The sequence below is a fragment of the Bactrocera tryoni genome, chromosome 3, assembly GCF_016617805.1.
Source record: "Bactrocera tryoni isolate S06 chromosome 3, CSIRO_BtryS06_freeze2, whole genome shotgun sequence".
Lineage (NCBI taxonomy): Eukaryota > Metazoa > Arthropoda > Insecta > Diptera > Tephritidae > Bactrocera > Bactrocera tryoni.
In genome coordinates, this window is record NC_052501.1 from 66,176,986 (window position 1) to 66,200,780 (window position 23,795).

At 33.4% G+C, this 23,795-nt stretch overlaps 1 protein-coding gene and 1 long non-coding RNA gene across 6 annotated transcripts in view; one reads left to right on the forward strand and one right to left on the reverse strand.

Annotated features, from left to right (window-relative positions):
* LOC120771734 (protein kinase C, brain isozyme-like) overlaps window positions 1-23,795 on the forward strand; it is a 212,670-nt gene that overhangs the window by 43,436 nt on the left and 145,439 nt on the right. Inside the window, exon 1 of one of the 5 annotated variants that reach the window (XM_040099894.1) lies at window positions 16,221-16,738. The exons of the other annotated variants lie outside the window; for them this stretch is intronic. Coding sequence (XP_039955828.1) covers window positions 16,545-16,738 — 194 coding nt within the window. The 5' untranslated portion in view covers window positions 16,221-16,544. Of the gene's footprint in view, window positions 1-16,220; window positions 16,739-23,795 lie in introns of those variants that run through there. 5 annotated transcript variants of the gene reach the window in all.
* Window positions 375-2,613, reverse strand: LOC120771735. The gene is made up of 2 exons (XR_005705000.1): window positions 2,284-2,613; window positions 375-669 (listed from the first exon to the last, which is right to left on the reverse strand). It is a non-coding gene; the product is annotated as an uncharacterized LOC120771735 (long non-coding RNA).

Sequence of the window (23,795 nt, forward strand, 5' to 3'; positions counted from 1 at the left end):
TTTTGAACAGCTGTAACTTTTTTTCAACTTACCCGAATTTAATTATTATTTTTGGTTAAATGAACCTTAGAACATTATATGGTATGAAACAATGTGATTGGTAGCACTGAATGTATACGACCGCAACGACATCTATTGACAAAATATGAACTATCCAATATAAACCATTGTCAGCCAGATCAATGATAGCAATATATTGGTATAAAGGGCGTATGATGAATATTTTATGAATTTAGTTTCAAGACTAGATTTTATTTTTAATTTAAACTATTTTTGCTGTGTTTTATGCATTATCATAACATATAACATTTATGACTATTTAATTATATGCAATTTGTTTATTATAAGTACCTAATTTATTATAATTCTACTCACCAAATAAAATCCTTGCAATGCGAACAGAATGTTGGCTGCTTGAAGAAACGCGGTATAAAGCAATGATCTTTAACGGCGAAAATATTTTTCTTCTTTAGCGCGCCTTTACGTAGGCGTGATTTCATTTTATTCTCACTGCCGCCAACCTCGTCCTGCAGCGGCTGATCACCGTTGTTGTCTTGCGTTTCAGACATCCTGTTGGAGTTTTTGGTGTTTTCCTGTTGATGTTTACTAAGAGTACACTATATTTTTACTTGCTGCTAATGTTGGGTTAAGGTTACACTATTTGTTGCACTTCTAAAATAATTTTTTAAATTTTATTAATATTTATATTTTGCTAATTACAAAGTTGCTTATCCGAGATATTATAGTTTCTATATTCACATAACGGTTGTTTGTAAGTCCTAAAACTAAAAGAGTCAGATATAGGGTTATATATACCAAAGTGATCAGGGTGACGAGTAGAGCCGAAATCCGGATGTCTGTCTGTCCGTCCGTCCGCCTGTCCGTCCGTCCGTCCGTGCAAGCTGTAACTTGAGTAAAAATTGAGATTCATGATGAAACTTGTTACACGTATTTCTTGGCTCCATAGGAAGGTTAAGTTCAAAAATGGGCAAAATCGGCCCACTGCCACGCCCACAAAATGGCGGAAACCGAAAACCGAAAAGTGTCATAACTAAGCCATAAATAGAGATATTAAAGTGAAATTTAACACAAAGGATCGCATTAGGGAGGGGCATATTTGGACGTAATTTTTATCGAAAAGTGGGCGTGGCCCCGCCCCCTACTAAGTTTTTTGTACATATCTCGGAAACTACTATAGCTATGTCAACCAAACTCTATAGAGTCGTTTCCTTCAGGCATTTCCATATACAGTTGAACAATGGAAGAAATCGGATAATAACCACGCCCCCCTCCCATACAAAGGTTATGTTGAAAATCACTAAAAGTCCGTTAACCGACTAACAAAAAACGTCAGAAACACTAAATTTTATGGAAGAAATGGCAGAAGGAAGTTGTACCCAGGCTTTTTTTTTTAAATTAAAAATGGGCGTGACCTCGCCCACTTATGGACCAAAAACCATATCTCAGGAACTACTATACCGATTTCAATGAAATTCGGTATATAATATTTTCTTAACACCCTGATGACATGTACGAAATATGGGTGAAATCGGTTCACAACCACGCCTTCTTCCAATATAACGCTATTTTGAATTCCATCTGATGCCTTCTCTGTATAATATATGTATACATTGGAACCAATGATGATAGCGGAATAAAACTTTACAAAAATACGGTATTTGAAAAATATATAAATGACGGATAATGAAATCTCGATTATCACTTTATCATGCGAGTATAAAATGTTCGGTGACACCCGAACTTAGCCCTTCCTTACTTGTTTTTATAAATAGTAAGGGCAATTTACACTTATACACTTTGTTTATGTTTTCAAGATACATTTTATAGTTGGGTTCGTGGATTTCATATTTTTTTAGTTATTTTAACTTATAACTTTTTCACGGATTTTATTAGAAATTAATTTTATAATATTTTCGAAAACATGTAGATTTATTTAGTAATTCCATTCATTTTATTTTATGACGATTTTGGCTTGACGAATATATCTAATGAAACATTTTTTTTTAATTTAATTTAAGATTTATTTAATTTTAATTTTAATTAAATTTAATTATTTAATTTTAATTAATTAAATAAATCTGCACTCATAATCGTTTTGCTGCTTTTAGCAACAACTTTAGCTTTTGTTGTTATTTTTTAAAAGACTTTTTCTAAATTTCCCAATCACAAGCACAATGGAATTACTTTATCATGTTTAACAAAATATTAACAATTTCACGCCCTTATGCAATCATTTGCTTTAATTAATTTGTATTTTATAACCTTTTTCCATCAACTTAATTCTTTAAACGTTGATATTGTTGTTTGCTTAATTATCCGTTAAGTTATAAGCTCAATATAACTGCAGCTTTTCTACCCAAATTTCATTAGTGGCACACAGCTGCATTTAATCAATCGTTTTTTCCGATTGTCGTGTTTTACGCTGAATTTTGTTCGTCGAATTTTTTTCTCATAATCCGTTTCTCATAATTTCTGTTGTAAATTGCTAGCTTTTTTCTGCTATTTGCACCTATTTTTTATACCAACAAAATTATTTCTTCACATTTTTCATTTATGCCTTGGACGTAGGTATATCATTATTTATCTAATAAGATTTTTAGAAATTATTATTATTTTTATTTTTCCTTTATATTATTTTTTTCACTTTTCTTTTCACGAGATTTTTCCACAATTCATTATTTTGTTAAAATTATGCTTATCTTTGAAAAATGCTCAGTTTCCACATATTTGATATTAGTTTTTATGTATATGTGCGTACATTTATCTTGCAAGTTTGAATTGGTTTCTTTGTATTTTTATGAACGGCGGTAAAATTGCACACCTGTCCGATCGGAATTTTTAGTGCGAATTTTTCAGTTTACTGTGGTTATTGTATCATCAATTAGCAATTTAGATTGTTTAGCTTGTCAGCTGTTGGCATTTGTAATATTTTTTTCTGAAATCAAAAAAGATTTATGTTGGTCAATTAAAAAGTAGTTACAGCTGGCTTGTTCAAAAAGAAAAGCACATATTTAAGTAGGAAATATAAATCGTCACCGGAAATGCAAAATAACATAACATCACTTTTATAAGTTAATTGACGAAGCGAAAACGATATAATAGTAGCCATTTATATTCAAACAAAATTTGGGTTTCGGTTATAAAAGGGTTAAATATTGGTTGGTACCATAAGTGCATATATAATATATATATTATATATAATATGATGTAGGGAATCGTAAACAATAAAACCTCAATTCCGGTTTTGGGTGATACTTTGTTTTTCATTTGAGGTGACAAAATATAAAACTAATTATAAAAAATAAAAAAATAAATAATATATATATATATGTATGAATTCCTAAATAAAAATAATATATTATATTATACTAAAAAATAATTTGCAAAATTTTTGAATCTTTTTCATAATATGTTTATTTTTATTATATGATCATTATTATTGTTATTTTTAATAAACCGCTATCTACAATTTAGATTTCGTAAAGAAACGCAACTCAATATCGTGAAAAGTTCAAATTAGAATTCAAAAATAATTTGTGAGAGTTTTTTGAATTTTTTAATACTTTTTGTTTTTTTAATTCTTTTTCATATTTGACTTGTTACTAACAAATTTCAGGCAAAATCAGTAATTTTCAGTATAACCTAAAATCGCAGGGTTGCCAGATGCTTGACTACTTTACTATTTAAAAAAATAATAAAACTAGCATTTTATATAGCATTGGTAAACAATATTTTCTAATAAGATAAACGTTAATGATATTTTTTCAGTGAAGCAAACAAATAATTTATTATAAACAGTCAACGCTGTGTTGCAACTACAGATGCAAAATTAAATAATATATTTTTAACAGAATTCATTTGCAAAAACGCATCAGCTTACCGTTTTTATTAAATAATTATAAAAAATACAAGTCATCATAAAAACGCATTAACTCTAAATGACACAGCTGACGGCGCAAAGCCGACTCGCCGCCGTTTAAAAGCCACTAAATAAAAGACGGCAAATTGTCGGTCAAGCATGTGCGTTTTACTGTTATTATTTTAGTTGTTTTACTGGTCAAGAAATGGCACAGCTTGTGAATAAGTAGATTTATGTGACGCGTCACTTGGCAATCGTTTAAAGCAAAACAAGACGCCGACAGTCGTGGGACAGCCAGCTGCTCATTAAGAGGTTCGCATTGGGTAATGTGTATGGTATGTGTATATGTGTGTGTGCGAAGCGACGCTAAATGAGCAAAGAAAACGAGAACTTCAACGTCTGCGAATGTGAAATATTTCATAAGATGCTGGCTGGTATACCAAAAAAGAAAACCAACAAACCTGCTGAGCGTTGGTCAACGGTTTAGTAGCACTTTACAGAGTCGGCTTTCATGCTTGCATACAATTCGTGTTTGCGTGTATTGCGCAATGTGCAGTGCGGAAGTAGCATTATGTTTTGGCTGTAAAATTAGTGATTCATTGAATGCTGTTGCATACATGAGCTGATATATTTATATACATATGTATGTATCAATACGTAAGCGCTTGAAGTCTTGTGATTTTACAAATGAAATTAATATATGCGATCGATAATGTGTTATAAAGAGCGATTCTCAATCTTTGTCCTTTTTTAAACAAATAAAAAATAAATACTATATGTATGCTCCAGAAAAAGTTTTTTTTTCGACGATGTCGAAAGAATGGTAATGATATAGAGGACACGCTATTTGTTAATAGTAAAAAGGGAGTTCGTGGAGTGGTTTGATCGCAATAAGTGTGAGGATTGTTCATACAACAATGGTCTGCGACTTAGCTAGTATATATTGATCAGTATAAAGAAAATCTCTTACTCTGATACAAAGAAGAGATTGTTGTTCGGTGACAAGCTAACGATTTGAACGCCTAATAAAGATAGCTAAGTGCTAGGTAGTATTTTTTGCAAATTATCACCAGTAATTGATCATCGGATAATCTTGATCAATTGAATATATTTAATTTTAATTAAACAAGAAAAAATCTTTTACATCAGTTTGGTCGAAGCTGGAATAACTTTCACAAATAAAAAAGTTTCCATACAAGAAATTGGTTTTGATCGGTCAGTTTGTTTGACAGCTATGTATATATATAAAATATATTCGATGTCGACAGTTCCGATAAAGGCTTGTAGGAAGAAACGAAGGTATGCAAAACTGCAATCGATATATCAAAAACAGCACTAGTTCGCGAGAATACATGCAGATGAACATGGCTAAATCAAATCAGCTGACGTCCAAAGTTCCATTTAATGAAAACATATAAAGCGCCATAACTAGGCTCTACAATAAGGTAAGAGACTGATACCAATTACAACATACATAATTTGGAAGACTTTTCTAAGATTTCAAACTCTTTAAGACGTGGGCGTAACTCCGCCCTTTAATAATCCAAATTTGTACAGAACAACTGGTCTTTTAACTCCTCTTACAACAATGCGAAAATTGGTGAAATCGGATAATAAATCTGTCTCCCTATATAAAGGTCTTTTTAAAAAGTACTAAGATAAATCAATAACTAATTATATCACAGACATTAAATCTTATGCTGCAGAGGTTCGTGTGGCATTTAAAGGAGCCGGTGGCAAAATTCGACTGTGGCCATGCCAATTTGTAAGTTAAATAATATTTGTGCGGACCTACTCAACCAATTTCAGCCAAATTCGGTATGTAAGGTTGGCTTGGCTTCCATATGTAACAGTGCGAAATCGGACTACTAACGCGCCTTCTCCTCATACATATTATACAACTTTAAATTCAATCTGATTCTTTCACTTTTCATTATGCAAGTCAAAATCTAATGAATGTGCAGGAATATAACTCTGTATGTATTCCATATTTGATATCTGGGGGTTAGTGCCTTTAAGGGGCTATACCTGTGAAATCGGCTATACCTGTGAAATAGGGAAGGTCGTCTCTTGAATAGTTTTTGGATGGCAGCGTACTAAAGAGCGACTGCTCGGAGGTGCAAACATATATAGGTGAAACTTTAAACGCGTTTTTCTCGAAACGATTTTTTCACAATTGCTGGCGTCATAACTCAACGAGAAATTGAATGATCGACTTCAAATTAAAACTGAGTATTTTTAAACACATTTACTATATAGTGACCAACGATCTTTTTGATTGGTTGAAAATTGTCAATAAAACACGACCATTTTTTACCTAAAAAAAAAGTTTTTTTTTTTTAATTACGCCATTTTGGTAATTTTTGAAATTTTTCAAAGATCGTAGATCATAGTATAGAATATATCTTTGAGTTTAATATATTTTCGAATTTTTTTTTTTCAGCTATTTAATCGGCCGGAATCACGCCAACAATTGGCAGCTCATAATTCCGTTATTTTTCAACATTTTTGTAAAATATAGCTTAAAATATTACACTTATTACGTTAAAAGAAGCCTCGAGATATTCAATAGCGTACTTTCTCTTAAAAAAAATTCACGAAAATCACCTAATTTTTCATGCGTCACATTGGTATAGCCCCTTAAGGTTTTCTATTTGAAAAGTGGCTAAATTCTAGCCCCATAAAAGTATGTATATACATTTTTCTAATATAAAGCTCGGAAATTTTTTTAAAAACAATACAGACGAAAGCGTATAGAATTTGCTTTGAATCCCACAACTTCATTAAAAAATTAATGATTAAAATAAAAATATTCCATTTTGAAAAGGTGCAATTATGGACACTTCCTTAATTCAATTAAATTTTTTGAGCTTTCCTTTCGATAAAAATATTATTTTTTAAATATGGTAAAATATGGTTAAAGGTACTCAATGAATTTCAAATCAAGAGACTAAGAGGATAGTCGAGAAATTTAATCCTAATATCCACAAACCACAATTTGGTAGTTTTTTTCGGTATATTTCGGATCGTGATCACTTTGTCCACCTTCTTGTCTGAATATTTACAGACGTGAAAGTTATGAGCGTATAATCTATGGTATGCATTATAACATCGATCCGCCGAAGTACGCTCAGCTCATTTTCGCTAGAACACCCCCAACCCATCAGTGAACCATTTTTAAATTTCATTGTTTGGCATATGTTCCGATATTGTACATCAACCTGCTTATCAAGCCATGACAAAGAACCTCTCTTCCAATCACCTATTGTTGTGACGTATCGAAAACTGTGGCCAATTTATGCGTGCCTTACAGTGCTTATTACTTCAGATCGGGATTTTATCATCGCTCTACCCGTTATTTTTCAAAACCAACCGAAAATGTTCAACCCCCTAGGTATCGAATATGTTTATCTCACTATCTATAGCTGAATTTTGACCAAAAATATCGGTCAATGTGAGAGATATGCAATTGAAATTCAGACCGAATGCTTTCTTAGCAACAGTAATTCTGTGTTTCAAAAATGGGTTGAATCGGGTCAATATTTTCCTGAGCCCTCATATACCTAATATTAAGGTTTTTCGAACTTCCGGGTCACTTTATAATGCATATAATAATCTCGAAAAACACAAATTATTAAAAAAACAAGAAAAAACGTTAACTTCGGTTGCACCGAAGCTAAATACCCTTCACAGGTGCATTTCTCTTAGTAACTATGTGTTCAGTTTGTATGGAAGCTATATGCTATAGTAATTCGTTCTGAACAATTTTTTTGGAGATTATATTGTTACCTTAAGCAGTAATCCATGCCAAATTTCGTGAAGATACCACGTCAAATGCGAAAGTTTTCCATACAAGCCCTTGATTCCGATCGTTCGGTTTGTATAGCAGCTATATGCTATAGTAATCATTATTTCTATAAACAAAAGCTCATACCAAATTTAGTGAAGATATATCGTCAAAGAAGGAAGTTTCCCATGAAAGCATTTGATTCCGATCATTTAGTTTGTATGGTAGCTATATGCTATAGTTAACCGATCTGAACAATTTCTGCGGAGATTACATTGTTGCATTAGAAAATAATCTGTACCAAATTTGGTGAAGATACATTGTCAAATGTAAAATTTTTCCATACAAAAACTTGATTCCGATCATTCAGTTTGTATGGCAGCTATATGTTATAGTAATCCGATATCGGCCGTTCCGACAAATGAGCAGCTTCTTGAAGAGAAAATGACGTTTACGAAATTTCAAAACGATAACTCAAAAACTGAGGTACCAGTTCGTATATATATAGACAGACGGACGGACAGACGGACATGGCTTAATCGACTCTGCTCAACGTACGTATCATTTATATATATACTTTATAGGGTCTCCGGCGCTTCCTTCTGGGTGTTACAAACTTCGTGACAAACTTAATATATATATATATAATAATATATTTATAATAAAATTTCTTTGTCTTCAAAAAAGGTACAAATTAATTAAACTGAGATGAGTTAATAGTTAAGATATATACATACATGTAATATTTTTTTAACTATGCTTCGGAGGTAGGCAAAAATATTCAAGTGTACTGGTGGCTCTTGATTGTTTTAGACAGTATTTTTAATTCAAAATCGAAAATAATAAGAGAAAATTTTTAAAAATTAATTATTTGTGAAAAATACATTTTTATAATTTTTTAGTTTTTAATTTAAAAATTAATAATTAATTTTATTACAAATTCTCATATAGAAATTTTATAAATCAATCATTTGTGTTATAAAAATTTAGATTTTTTAAAGAAATTTCTTTGTCTCAAAAGGAGTTATCATATTATTTACTTTAGAAAAGAAAGAATTAAGAAAAAATACAATTTTCGGTAGGTTTAATGAAAATAGAAAACAATAAGAAGATTTAAAAAAAATACAAGTTTCCATAGCGCAATAGCGAATGACGTTAAAAATATTCTCTTCAGATTGGAACTAGATATCTTCAGAACTCTTCTTTTGAGAGTTTAAACCGCTTTCAAAAACCTATTCTGAAAAAAGCCGTTTAAAGATATGAGTGGCAGTGTTCTCCACGCTGTTCCTTTTCTACAAGAAACGCTGTAGCGACCGTAATAATTTTAATTTTGATTTCAAAATTTGAGAGATTTTTTTATTAGTTTATTGCAGTGTATACTGACCGATAATGCAACAAAACAAATCGATTTTTCGAAAATTTCACACCGAAGCGATCCCTTAACGAATCACATAAGTTTGAAACAAATTTTTACAGTTATGTAACTCTCTTTTTAAGTTTGCCTATGAAAATACCTTTGGAAATAGAAGCTAATTAAACTTCAATTTTCATAGCATAATTAAATATTAACTTATGAGTGGTAAATTGTGTTCAATTAATGACATGATTGCGAAAAGCTAATTTAATTAACAAAAATGGTATTAGTTGGCGAGAAAAACAGAATAGAGTGTTTCAAGAAGAAAAGCTTGAAATGGTGTTTCAGCTCAATTAAAACTAGGTGTTGTAAGTTAGCCATGGGTTCCAAAACAATCAATCAAGGATTTTTAGAATCTCTCATCCAATTCTAAAAACAGAAACAAATCAACAAAAAAAAAATTAGTAAAAATAGATCATTTAGGGATCTTTTCGTAGTTCACGTTGAGCTGGCTTGGCTTCATAAGAGTTCAAGCTGGAGCCAAATGACAAAGCAATTGTTACCGGGCATTATGGTATTTACTTGCCGTTGACTGGATGGATTACATGCATAGCGGCAACCAAATATTTTATTATTTTACACTCTTTATATATGTATACATATATTTATATATATACTCCATATAGCTCATACACTGAGAGAACAATTCAAAAGTATTATAATTAGTATATGAGAGTCGGGGTAGTATCGACCCGGTTTTATCTATTAACTATTATCATGCCACATACTAAAACAATGTTCCCAGGGTTTCATACAATCATATGGAGCAAAATCAGCCGGATGTTCGGAAATACTGATATTAGTTATATGTATATGAGCTGGGTAAAGTTTTCGCCCAATTGTATCTATTTTAGGTACAAAGGTATACTGGTTTGAATAAAAATGTAAATGTTCTGTGATTTTCATTGAGATAACTCGAATATTGGCTGATATATCTAGCATGAAGTCACCCGGAAGGTCGAAAATCTTTATGTAAGGTATATGAGGGATAAGGTAAGTATGTATTGGTCCGACTCAACCAATTTTTGACGTACAGACGTACACCGCTGGTTTTAAGTTGGACGCACCAACGTTTTTTTAAATAAATTGTTATATTTATAATCATGCTTTTTCTTATTGTCCAAAATGCTTTTCTTATGTAAGTTCGAATCTTATCCGAAAAATATTTGCTCATAGTTGGTTGATTTGCGAAAAAATAACTGTCCATTCGAAGGTTCCAGAAATGTCTATGGTAATCACGTGGGTTTTCGGTTGGTCATTGAAATAGACGCAGCTTATACATATTTCTTTGTCTTGCGTAAGCAAGTGCAGTTTTTCTAATGAGAAAGTACTAAAAATAAACAAATAAATTATTTACGAGGTATATTTAAAGTAAACTGGCAAACTATCCAATTAAAACATTGACAACCAGATAAAACTCAGCTCCAGTATCGTTAATAGATATTTAAAGAAACCAGAGACATATGGAAATCACTTTAAGGGAAAAAACCTCTATCTGAACAATCAGTACGCAAAATTGTTTGAATTACTTCAAATTCGACTAAGTCTGCAGCTAAGATTAAAGAATTAGTCGGCGTAAAAGCAAGCCTTTCAACTGTTCAGCGTACAGGAAGAAATGCAGAAAACCTAAAGCGTCTAGAGATCAAGAAAAGACCCTCTTTGCATGAACTACGCAAAGAGAAACGGCTTCGATTCGCGAAAGAATAAATGACGTATACTGTTCAATCTTACACTCGACAATAATTGGAATTCAGTTGTTAGTACTGATGAAAAACGTTTTATTTTAGATGGCTCTGTTGGCTTTCAATACCATTATCACGATTTGCAGAAAGATTAGCTATATTCAAGTCGTCAGCATAGCTGAGAAGGTGGAATCTTGATATGGGTGCCATCACGTTTTATGGAACAATTGACTTGATTTTTATCGATCAGAAGATGAACGGCGATTGCTTCAAAACAATATTGGAATCCGTATTATCAAAATTTAGTAGTAAAGTCATTTATTTCATTAAATATCATGACCTGGCCACCATATTCTCCAGATCTTAACGTAATTGAAACTGTGTGGGGCTGGCTAACACGGAACGTATACGAATACGAAGATATGGAAACATTAACTGCCGGATATATGAAGTTATTGCTAACAAAGGAGGCAGTACTCATTGCTGAAATTATTTTCATTTACTTCTAGTAAATCTAAAATAAACACGATTAAAAAATTTATGTTAAGAAAATATTGCTCTTATAAAAAATTTAAAAGCCAAAGTGCGTCTATTGTGCATCCCTTTTTGAGTAGCTTTAAGAAAATGTTTGAAAACACAGAATTTAAGTTTGAATAAACAATTGTACCATTGTCGGAGAGCGATTATCCTTGAATTTCAGTTATATCTCTCTCACATTGACAAATATTTTCGATTATATGTCAGCTAGGGGTTGAACAATTTTTGGTCATTTAATCTAAAAATCCTCTGCTGATATGGCTAAATTTATAAAATTCTGCAGTAATATTACTTTTCGCACGTAGGCCTAAATGTTAAAAAATATCTATATCGGGCAACCACTTATACTAAAGCCATAGTCTCCCTATAACCCATTGTTGTGCTGTATGACTTAAAACCTTATATTTTCTGGTAAACATATCTCTATTTCGAAAACCTTTTAAGAGAAAATTGGCGGAGAAAGCTTTCAACGTCCCGCATGCAACATGTGTTGCAAGAGCGATAGCAAAGAGCACTAACTCAAGCGGAAAACCACTCCACAGTAAGAGAGAGAGAATGAAATATGATGACAACTGTTTGGTGTGACAGTGCTGCTACAACACAGTACACAGATTTTTGTTGCACTTGTTTCGCTTTGCTCATTTGAGTTTGCTCCAAAAAAATTCGAAACTGCCAAAAAGCAGCCGAGTGTGGCAAGAGCAAACAACAGCACAAGCACAGCACACTAGTTGCTCAGCTGAGAAATTCACCACGCGCACACTGAGACACATACACACACATAGGCATGCCAGCAAGCAATTAGGCATGGGCAGCGTGGCTCTCGCCGCCAGCTCTGGACTCTCGCCAGCCGCGGCTGTTTTGACAATTTTCACAAAGTATCGGGTTGTTGAGCGTTGCGGACGTGTGCTGATCTGAACGCGGGCGTCAATCGGATATTAGAGAGTAAAATACCAAGGCAAAAAGAAGCAATTCAATAAAATCACAAGTACATAGTACACAGCCGTAAGCAATTGGTTAACTGGCGCTGAGAAATAAAAATTAAAAGAAATTTCGTTTGGTAAACAAATAAATTGCGACAATTAAAATATAAATAAATCCTTCATCAGCAAAAGCAAACGATTGTGTAAGTAAGCGGCTGTAAGTGAAAACTTTGCTGGCCGATTTAGTTGTGTAGCATTCTTTTCACGCTGTTCGCCAATTGCCTGTTCGCGCTGCGGCCAACTGTGCTTATGACTGACTGGCTAGCCGATTTTTAGTAATTTTTGTTGCGCTGCCCGTTTTGTGTAACAAACCAGTTTGTGCAACTGTGGGTGTGTGTTGCAAATAGTGCGCCAATTTTTTTTTTGTTTTCAAGTGCGGAGTGCAGAGTGTGAGATTTATTTGCGCACCGCCGGCATTTCGTGTGAACTTAACACAATTTGTGAATGATTTTGAGCACTCGATATTATTGCAGTGAACTGTGGCTAAACATTGATTGTAGATGGTGATAAAGAAAATTACAAGTTTCGTTAAAAATTAAAAAAAAAAATCCTTTCCAATTTAAAGAAAAAAGTTGTAATGATTAAGACCTCATGACCAAAAGTTAGTCTACTGGAAAATTGTTGAGAAGGTGAGTCAAGTGAGGGCAAAATAATATAAAACAGTTGGTTTTAAATCTTTAGCGAAACCAAACTAATCTACACAAACTAAATAAATGAACGTGCTTCGAAATAATAATAAAAAATATTTTTATGTGATTTTAACTGCAGATTTTTTTTGTTTCGTCAATTAAAAGATTACATAGGTTTCCTCAGCTAAAAAACAGCATTTTTTCTAAAATATTTTCCTCGTATGAAAAATGAAGAATTTTCTTAGAATTTTTTATTGCTAAAAACAGACTCTAATAACAATGAATTCTGAAATTTTTGGTAAAGTATTTGTTTTCTCGGCCATTGCGGATAAATTTTACAAAAAAATTAAAACTTCAGTGAAAATTTCACCCATATTTCGTACATGTCATCAGGGTGTTAAGAAAATATTATATACCGAATTTCATTGAAATCGGTCTAGTAGTTCCTGAGATATGGTTTTTGGTCCATAAGTGGGGGGCGCCACGCCCATTTTCAATTTTTAAAAAAAGCCTGGGTGCAGCTTCCTTCTGCCATTTCTTCCGTAAAATTTAGTGTTTCTGACGTTTTTTGTTAGTCGGTTAACGCACTTTTAGTGATTTTCAACATAACCTTTGTATGGGAGGTGTGCGTGGTTATTATCCGATTTCTTCCATTTTCGAACTGTATATGGAAAAGCCTGAGGGAAATAACTCTGTAGAGTTTGGTTGACATAGCTATAGTAGTTTCCGAGATATGTACAAAAAATTTGGTAGGGGGCGGGGCCACGCCCACTTTTCCAAATATTAACTTTGGCTGCACCGAAATTATAGTGCCTAGCACTTCACAGTGGCATTTCTTAGAGCATAAAAATATCTCTTGATTTTGAACGATAAGTTTGTGTGGCAGCTATATGCTGTACTAGACCGATCTGCACAATTTCTATGGAGATTGTACTGTTAGAAGCAATAAGTCATGCCACGTTTCTTGAAAATTTCTCGTCAAATGAAAAAGTCTTCCATATGAGAGCTGCTTTTGATCGAAAAGTTTGCATGGCAGCTTATGCTATAATAGTCCAATGACGACGATTCCGACAAAATATGAGCTGCTTTGGAAACAAATAATTTTTATAAGAACTTCAAATTTCACTTTAAAAATATAGCAATAAAATTTGAATTTTTAAATATTATATGCAACAATTTTTCATCATTTTTAAAGGATCATTTGGGCACACTTTTCGGCTGTTTTCCTCTTAAATTGTAAATTTTTTTAAGTAAATATTTTTATGTAAAAATATTTTTTACAATTTTTTTTGTTTTTGGTATATTTTTTTTATTTTTTTAAGTAATAGCATTTAATAATATTTTTTATTCATTATTATAATTTTTCATTCCTAAATACAAATACAAAATTTAACTTACACTAGCACTCCTCCTGCACTTAGACACACCAAAACCTTTTATTTCAAAACTCGTCACTCGCAACTGCTTTATCGCAGTCCTTATTTTGTTCGCTAAAAGCCATATATTTTTCTTGCCCCATGAATCCAAAGCAAATAAAAAAAAATTAGTTAAAAAGAAATAAAATAAAACAACTTACTAATGGTAACGTTGCGCACACAAATTTTCACAAGTTTCACTCACATAACGGTAAACAATATCGATAGCTGTTGCGTCGCCTACACAACTGAGTTGGTGTCGTTCAGGTGTTATACCGTTGTTATCAAACCGATGAGTTTTTTATTGTCTCTTTTTTATTAAATGACCTTTTTGTTGTTGTAATTTGCCAACACTGCGTGCTTATGTCACTCAACTGTCGTTGATATTTGTGAAGGCACTCATGTCCCTGGAGTACTATTTGCATGCGAGCAACAGAGTGGAGAGAAAGCAGCGGCCAGACAGCCGGTGCGTATACGTAACTTGTTGATATTCGGTTACTAGTCTAATTCGCGGTGTTTACACGTGTTTGGCGGTGTCCAACGTGCAACGCTCAAAAGAATGGCAATGAAGAAAAATATTTATGTGACGATAGTATATATTTGAATTATTTCGGTTTTTGTGCAAAATTATTTGCGTTTCGTTAGGGAACTTATACGGTGGACAGTGACAGAATATTAAAACTAATAATAATAGTCATATATCAAAAAAAAAAAAATGAAAAGAAAAATATTTTAACAATAAATATGAAAGAAATAAAAAAATATAAAAAAAGCTAAAAATTTTTTTATAAATTATTTTGAATTCGAATTCGAATTTTTTACTATGTACATAAGTTTCAGAATCGAAATTATAGATAGTTAGATTATCAGAAAACTTATTTAAACTAGTCATATAATAAAGAAAATATATAAAGCAAAATTATTTAAAATAAATAAATATGAAATAATTAAATCAAAAATATGAAACAATTTCAAAATTTTATTTAGTATGCACATGCGTTTTTAATAGAATTTTTAGTTCTATAAAAAATAAATTTAATTTTATTTTAATTAATTTTAGAAAGAATTCTTAGTTATATAAAACATAATAATTTGCATAAATCTTGTATGGTAGCTTGTATATTTTATATATGTATATTTATTTTTATATTTCGTCTCCTATGAGTTCGTCTATTTGAGTATGTTTCAAAGATAAGCAAAATTATACCAAAATAATGAATTGTGAAAAAATTTTCGTCAAAAGTTAAAATGAAAAATATTAATATAGAAGTAAAATAAAACAAAAAAATAATTTCTGAAAAATCGTATTAAATAAATAATAATATACGTCCAAGACATAAAAGCAAAATATGAAAAAATAAAATTTTTGCCTGAAAAATTGGTGTAAATTTCATAAAAAATCTGCAATTTTTAAAGGAAATTATGAGAAACGGATTGTGAAAACGGATGAACGGAGAAAATTCCGCGTAAAGCCTGGATAATCTGAAAAAACAATTTAATAAGCTATGGCAGCTGTGTGCCACTGATGGATTTTAGATAGAAAAACTGCAGATATATTGAATTTATAACATAACGGATAACTAAATAACAAAAATAACACGTTACAAATTAATAAGAGTTACTGTTGCATAAACGCGTGAAACTGTGAGTATTTAGTTAAACATGAAAGAATCATTTCGTTGTGCTTGTGATTGGTAAACTTAGAAAAAAATCACTAAAAAAATAACAACAAACATATATAACAAAAATATCGTCAAAAGGCAGCAAAACCGTATGAGGGCAGATTTATATAATTAATTAAAATTAAAATTAAATAAATCTTATATTAAATAAAAAATGTTTCATTAGATATATTTGTCAAACAAAATCGTCAAAAAATAAAATAAATGGAAAATTTATAAAAAAGGGTCTACTTGTTATTGAAAATATATAAAAGTTAATTACGAATGAAATACGTGAAAAAGTTATAAGAAATAATAGCTAAGCAAAGTTAAAATCAACAAACCCAACTAAAAATTGTATCTCAAAGTGTATTAGTATAAATCATTCTAATTATATATAAAAAAATTAAAATTAATAAAATAAAAAATTTAGTAAAATATAAAAAAATTATTTTAAAGTGCAACTAATAGTACACGCTTAACCCAACATTAGCAGCAAGTAAGATTATAGTGTACTATTAGTAAATATCAACAGTTAAACAACAAAACCACCAACAAGATGTCTGAAACGCAAGACAACAACGGCGATCAGCCGCTGCAGGACGAGGCTAGCGGCAGTGAGAATAAAATGAAATCACGCCTACGTAAAGGCGCGCTAAAGAAGAAAAATATTTTCGCCGTTAAAGATCATTGCTTCATACCGCGTTTCTTCAAGCAGCGAACATTCTGCTCGCATTGCAAGGATTTTATTTGGTGAGTAGAATTATAATAAATTACCTATAATAATGTTATGAAATCGCATAAACCTCAGCAAAAATAGTTTACTAAATTTAAAGTAAAATCTTCTCTTGAAAGTAAATTCATAAAACATTGATCATACGCCATGTGCAACAGTTGACTGCTATCATTGACTTGGATGGCACTTGATAATAAACTTTTATATTGAATAGTTAAAAACAAGGTTAATTTGCTAATTGATTTTTTTTTTTAATTTTAATTATTTTAATCATATTTGTAGATACTTACAGAAATACACAAATACAGGGTTATGTGTATAAACTATAAATGATCAGAATGAAAGGAGGAATTCAAATCCGGGTGACTGTTCGTCTGTGCAAGCAGTAACTTCAACAAAACTTTCTGAAATCTTAATGAAACACTTAGTACACATGTTTCTAGGCGTCATGCCACTCCCGCAAAATAACATTATCGAAAACTTATAAAGTGTCATCATTAAACACCAACATAAGATTAAGAATTGTTATTAATAAATTCGTTAAAAGTGGGCGTGACCGTGCCCTATTTTTGCTTTAATGTACATACACACCTAAAGCACGTAACCTACTATAATCAAATTCTCTTTAGTGCCCCTATCTACACTGTAAACATGGTTTAAAACAGAAGATAACTTCGTCCACTCCCCATATAATGGTACTGTTAAAAACTACTAAAAGGCACAGGACAAGGACAAATCAATAACTAAGTATGACAGACACTTAAAATTGTACAGCCAAAATCGTATGAGAAGGCTTAATAGGAGCCGCCGAAAAACTGGACAATGAGCATGGCACCGCCCACTCTTAGGTGAAATCACTAATTAATTTAGTACGAAACATTCTTCTCACATTTGTATGTAACAGTACGAAACTGGACGAAATCCCTACAGAACCACGCTTACTTCCCATATAACAAAATTTTAAAAGCCATTTGATTCTTACACTTTCCTGTGTACAAATCAAGAAACAGTTAACATAACGGTATAAAACTTTGTACGTAAAGTGCCTTTGAAGCATGCCAACTTATAATCAAATTTTGTCCAAACGCAACCAAAATTGTTCAAGCCCCTGGGTAAAGAATATGTGAACCCCAGTTCCTAAAGCGAACTTTTTATTGAAAATATCGATCAACTTCTCAGGCATACTATGCAAATTCGAAAAGAATTTGCCTGGTTTCAATCCTTCCAATTTGCAAGAGCACAAAATTTTCGGTGACGTGATATATTATCATATGTACTTTAAACATTCTAACAGCTGGTTGTATCGTAGAAATTTATAATCTTGCTATCACGTTTCAACGTTGCTTTCAAACCATTTGATGCTCTCAACGAAAATACTTACACATACCCGTTATTATTTTTGTATCGGTAAATAGAGTTCGGCATTGACAGAGAGAGTGGAAACCCGTTTCCGTATTCGCCGCTAGATTGCAGCTGAGGAAAATACTGTTATAGGGCGCATTTTAGCGCAAACTCTCGAAATGGCTAGTGTGCCTTTATAGCCGCTGTAAGTCTGTATATACAATTTCTGATAACATTTTTTGTAACTAAAAATAATAGAACTTTTCATATGAAAGCAACTGCTATACTTTACTAAAATTTAGCTTGCATTCAGCAAGAAAAACTAACGGTATTTTAAAAATTTAAAACATGCCACCCGAAACCTTTATCATGGACAATAGGCTAAGTGACAAGCGTAAACAAGGAGAATGTATAGTGTTATAGGTATGAGTGTATATGTGTATCGTCACCTAAAATGGAAAATAACATAATAATAACATATTGAGTTTGTTGTTGATTTCGATTTGCTAAATCATGTTACATAAATGTGGCATATAGTTTTCACCTTCCGCTGTCAACTATAACTAATATATAACCACTTTATAACTATTTTATAACTAAAACTCAAATTTTGTTTCAATATGAGTGGTTTCTATGTATTATATCATTTTAACTACGCATGTAAACTTAATACAAGTGATTTTACGTTGGTTTGCATTTTAGGTAGCGATATGCATTGGCAGAATATACCTGTTTGTCGCTTGGCACTGAATTACAGTGGATATACACATACATATATATTATTGTGTTATATTTTCACGAGTGAACACGTGACATTATGTGCGTGGGCAGCCAAAAAATAAATAAAAATCAATGGCTATGTAACATGTTGAGAAAAGTGAAAACACACTAAGTTAAGAAAAAGCGAAAGTTGAAGCAATGAAAGCAGAAAATTCTATAAGCGAAATTTCACGATGACGGAGGTGGCAACAAAAGGCGACAAGCAACTGTGAGGAAGAGTAAGCATTAACAAGAATTCGCGAATAAGAAAGAAAATGTAAAAAATGGCATAGCGATGACTTGTGCAGGCGGCAAACAATCGCCGAAATGTGCGGGAGTTGACGCCCAATGAATTTGCGTGTGCGCGTTACAACTTAGTTGAAAAACCACGCTTGGTGCAACGTAATAATGTGACGCGCTTTTATGCGTTATTTTCATTTTTTTTTTATGCGTAATAAAATCAAGTAAATAGTTTGCCAAGTCCTGCACGTGCGCTTTTTCGCACTGCGTGGTTTGCATGTGTGTGTGTGTGTGTTGCAATCAATTATTTTCGCGCTGAGTGTGGAGGCGCATTGTACGTACATATGTACAGTGCAATGGGGTAACTCCAGGTTTCCACCAAGGGCTATGCCATCATAAGCGACAAACTAAATTGACACATTTCCATCACACATTCGTCACTAGATAGTTGCTCACGGATCTGAAGCTATGGTAGTTGTCAGTAGGAAACACACATATAGCACACTAGCCACACTGTCAACTTTACCTTTAATATTGAATAATCTATAATGAGCAAAATAGAAAATACATTAATGTTGTAATTGAACAATCTCCTGGCCCTCGCATACTTCGTAAAAAGATTTTCGTTTTTCAGATTGACTTTAAGCTAAATGTGTGTATAGATTTGTGAGTTATCTTAATGAAACTCCGAAAGCATGTCTTAGAAATAGCAACTTATATATACAACAAGTAAGGAAGGGCTAAGTTCGGGTGTCGCCGAACATTTTATACTCTCGCATGATAAAGTGATAATCGAGATTTCATTATACGTCACATACATATTTTTCAAATACCGTATTTTTGTAAAGTTTTATTCCGCTATCATCATTGCTTCCTAATGTACATATATACATTATTATACCGAGAAGGCATCAGATGGAATTCAAAATAGCGTTATATTGGAAGAAGGCGTGGTTGTGAACCGATTTCACCCATATTTCGTACATGTCATCAGCGTGTTAAGAAAATATTATATACCGAATTTCATTGAATTCAATTTTTAAAAGCCTGGGTATGCAGCTTCCTTCTGCCGATTCCTTCCACTTTAAATTTTAGTGTTCTGCCATTTCTTCCGTGACGTTTTTTTGTTAGTCGGCTAACGCACTTTTAGTGATTTTCAACATAACCTTTGTATAGGAGGTGGTCGTGGTTATTATCCGATTTCTTCCATTTTTGAACTGTATATGGAAATGCCTGAAGGAAACGACTATGTAGAGTTTGGTTGACATAGCTATAGTAGTTTCCGAGATATGTACAAAAAGCTTAGTAGGGGGCGGGGCCACGCCCACTTTTCCATAAACATTACGTCCAATTATACCCCTCCCTAATGCGAACCTTTGTCCCAAATTTCACTTTAATATCTATATTTATGGCTTAGTTATGACACTTTATAGGTTTTCGGTTTTCGCCATTTTGTGGGCGTGGCAGTGGGCCGATTTTGCCCATCTTCGAACTTAACCTTCTTATGGAGCCAAGAAATACGTGTACCAAGTTTCATCGTGATATCTCAATTTTTACTCAACGGACGGACGGACGGACAGACGGACAGACAGACATCCGGATTTCAACTCTACTCGTCACCCTGATCACTTTGGTATATATAACCTTATATCTGACTCTTTTAGTGTTAGGACTTACAAACAACCGTTATGTGAACAAAACTATAATACTCTCCTTAGCAACTTTGTTGCGAGAGTATAAAAATGTATAAAATACGCATGTAACTAATATAAGTATTGTCAAAAATGCGCAATATGCCTTTTACATTGGTAAATATGGGAGGTCTCGAGACAACATCACCACAAGACTCGCTATAATTGCTTCGATATATGTTCTCGAGTACATTTGATTATTACCAAATCTTGATAAACCCAAACCTTCTCTGCCTTCTACCTCTGTACTTTTTGAAACATCCGTCTCCGATTAGCAGCCGTTTTGTGCAGAAATCTTAAATCTTTTATTAGTCTGGACGACCAACTGCCGCGATTCTTATTCTCCCATATTTGTTGTCATTCATTCGATCAATAGCGCTCTTGGTTTATTCATCTGCTTTCTTTGACTGCCACAGCTTTTTTCTTTCGTGTGTCAGAAGGTCAATGGGAGCATTACCACTTATGACTAATATTGCACCACCTAACACAGTTCGGTAAGCTGCTATTCTGTCATAATGAAAGTTTCACAAATCTAGGCCTAAAATAAACTCTTGTGCTGTCCCTGACGTAACTTGTATTAGTCGTGATCCCTCTCTAGTCTGGTACAATCCCTTTCTGGTTTTCTGTTACTAAGATAGCTCCGGAGCCCAGCATTGAGGTAATCGGGTATTCTAAAGCATCGATCTTGTCCGTTCATTTTTCGAACGTCTAAAGTCGTAAACAGAATTATTCGCTTATACTTAGGAGATCTACGCGACTTCTGCACCTTCAATAAGGCCTCGGGTATCGCCTAGAGTTTACCTTACGGGTCTAAAACCGTGCTGTCTGGGAGAGAGTCCGCCAGCTTCCTTGATATACACTTCCAGTATAAGTTTAAGTAATCTTTCACGTAGCTTTCCCGCAGTGTCAAGCATGCATAGTAAGCGGTATGCTGATGGCAAGCTGTAATCCTCTTTTCTCTTACTGCCTAGAACATCTCGTTGTTGCTTTCAAATTTTAGGAAATGTTTCAGCTTCGAGGCAGGCATTGTACTTTTTTAAGAGTACTGCAGGACATTCTGCGACGATTGTTTTGAGTATTTCTGCTGGAACCCCGTCCTGGTGGGGCGGTTTGTTAATTTCGAGCTTGCCAGCGGCAAATTGCAGTTCTTCGAGGGTGAACTGGAGGATTTCCGAAAGTCTTATATCGTTTTTTTATATTACCATTATACCCTGAACAGGGTTTGTTGAACCCTATAAATGTAACCCTGTTATGATTAGCCTGATAAGTTGAGTCATTAAGCCATTGACCGTACGGTATGGCAAACACATTTTTTCAGATCGGACCCTTATACCATATAGCTGTGATATAAACTGAACTTTCCAAGTCTTTGGAAAATAATTTTATTCGAGTATTTTCGATTTATTCTGTAGGAAATTTAGTCCTCTTCAACAAAAATGTATATTGTTTATTTATTAATATATCACGTTATATATAAATAAGTAGGTACATACTTGTCATTTTAAACATATTAATTTATTTTTCTCCACTGTATCAGCAATAAATGCGGAAATAGAAAAGCATTGACACAGTGAGTCGCAACAATTAACACCATGCACTCGTCTCGCTATCTTTAAACACCTGGCCAAACGGTGCGCTCCCTACACAGCACCACCTGCTGTTCGATCAACGACATCGTAGCCGCAGGAGAGCGTGAAAATTCAATTGTCTATTTATTTACATGACGACATCGAGTTGTGGTGTTGATTTAGAACGCGTGACGCGATTGCTGCCAACTTCTCTGAACATCGATGTGGTGAAAGAATGGTGTGTGACCGACGGGCCTACAATGTGTCACCTTTCATTCATTGTTGTTGATCAAAGCGCATTTAAACCAATTTATAATATTAGTTTATAACGCTGCTGGTGGTTGTTCACACACCGACATTCAAAAGCATGCAAATATTGCAAATAGTGGGAATGTGAGAGAGAGCAAGCAAGCAAGCGTAGGAAAAGAAATGGCTGTCAGTTCTTTTGGGTTTCACTTTTGTGGTTTCAAACCGTCCAATAACCTTTGTTGCGTGTATCGGCGCAACAATGTTACCTCAAAATAACAGTTTTGAGTAATAAATTCAAAAGAAGATAGGCCTTAAAAGCTAGTGGTTCTGAAGTGAGCTCTGACTAAGGAAAATTGATAATAACAAACAATTGCGTAATTACGATTATAAAGAGGAGAAAGATATTGTAAAAAACTGGAAAAAGTCAGTGAAAGAAATCGACGTCTAAAGCACATCGGGAACTCCAAGATGTTTAGTGCTGTCCGAATTAAAACAACGTGCCGTGATAAGTTTCATCGCTTCAAACACGACGTTTTCGATATTAATGACCATCCATGTGAAAACAGGCCAAAACCTTCGAAGACGGTGAATTGGAGACGTTGTTGATGAGGATCCGTCTCAATTGCAAAAAGGCTTGCTTCAGCATCGAGAGTCAACCGCCAGGCCGTTTCAACGAAACTGCATGCGCAGAACATGATTCAGAAGGAAGGAACTTGGGTTCCTTATGATTAGAAACCGAGAGAACTCTAGCTTTCGTTTTTTTCAACTGCAAACTATTGCTTCTACGACAAAAGAGGAAGGGTTTCTACATCGAATCACAACGTGTGATGAAAAGTGGTTTCGTTACAGCAATCTAAAGGAAATTGGAAGGAAGTCATGCTTCATGCCGCCCCGGCCGAATATGCATGCTACGAAAGTTATATTGTAAATTTTGCGTTATTTATTATGAACTGCTAAAAGTAAACGAAACAATCAAAGGGGAATGATACCAACTTCAACTGATGCAATTGAGCCGAGCAGAGCGCGAAAACGACCTCAATACCAAAAGAGACACGAAAAAGTGCTTCTGCTGCATGACAACGCTCTGATTATTAAAGCCGATAATAATAATACCCAACGATTACCCTCCTCCCGCCCAACCGAAGTGAGGGGCGCAATCCTGGAGGCTACCTGGAAACGCTTAAATAAGTAATCCCACAATCCATCCGAAATATTCTCTAGATATC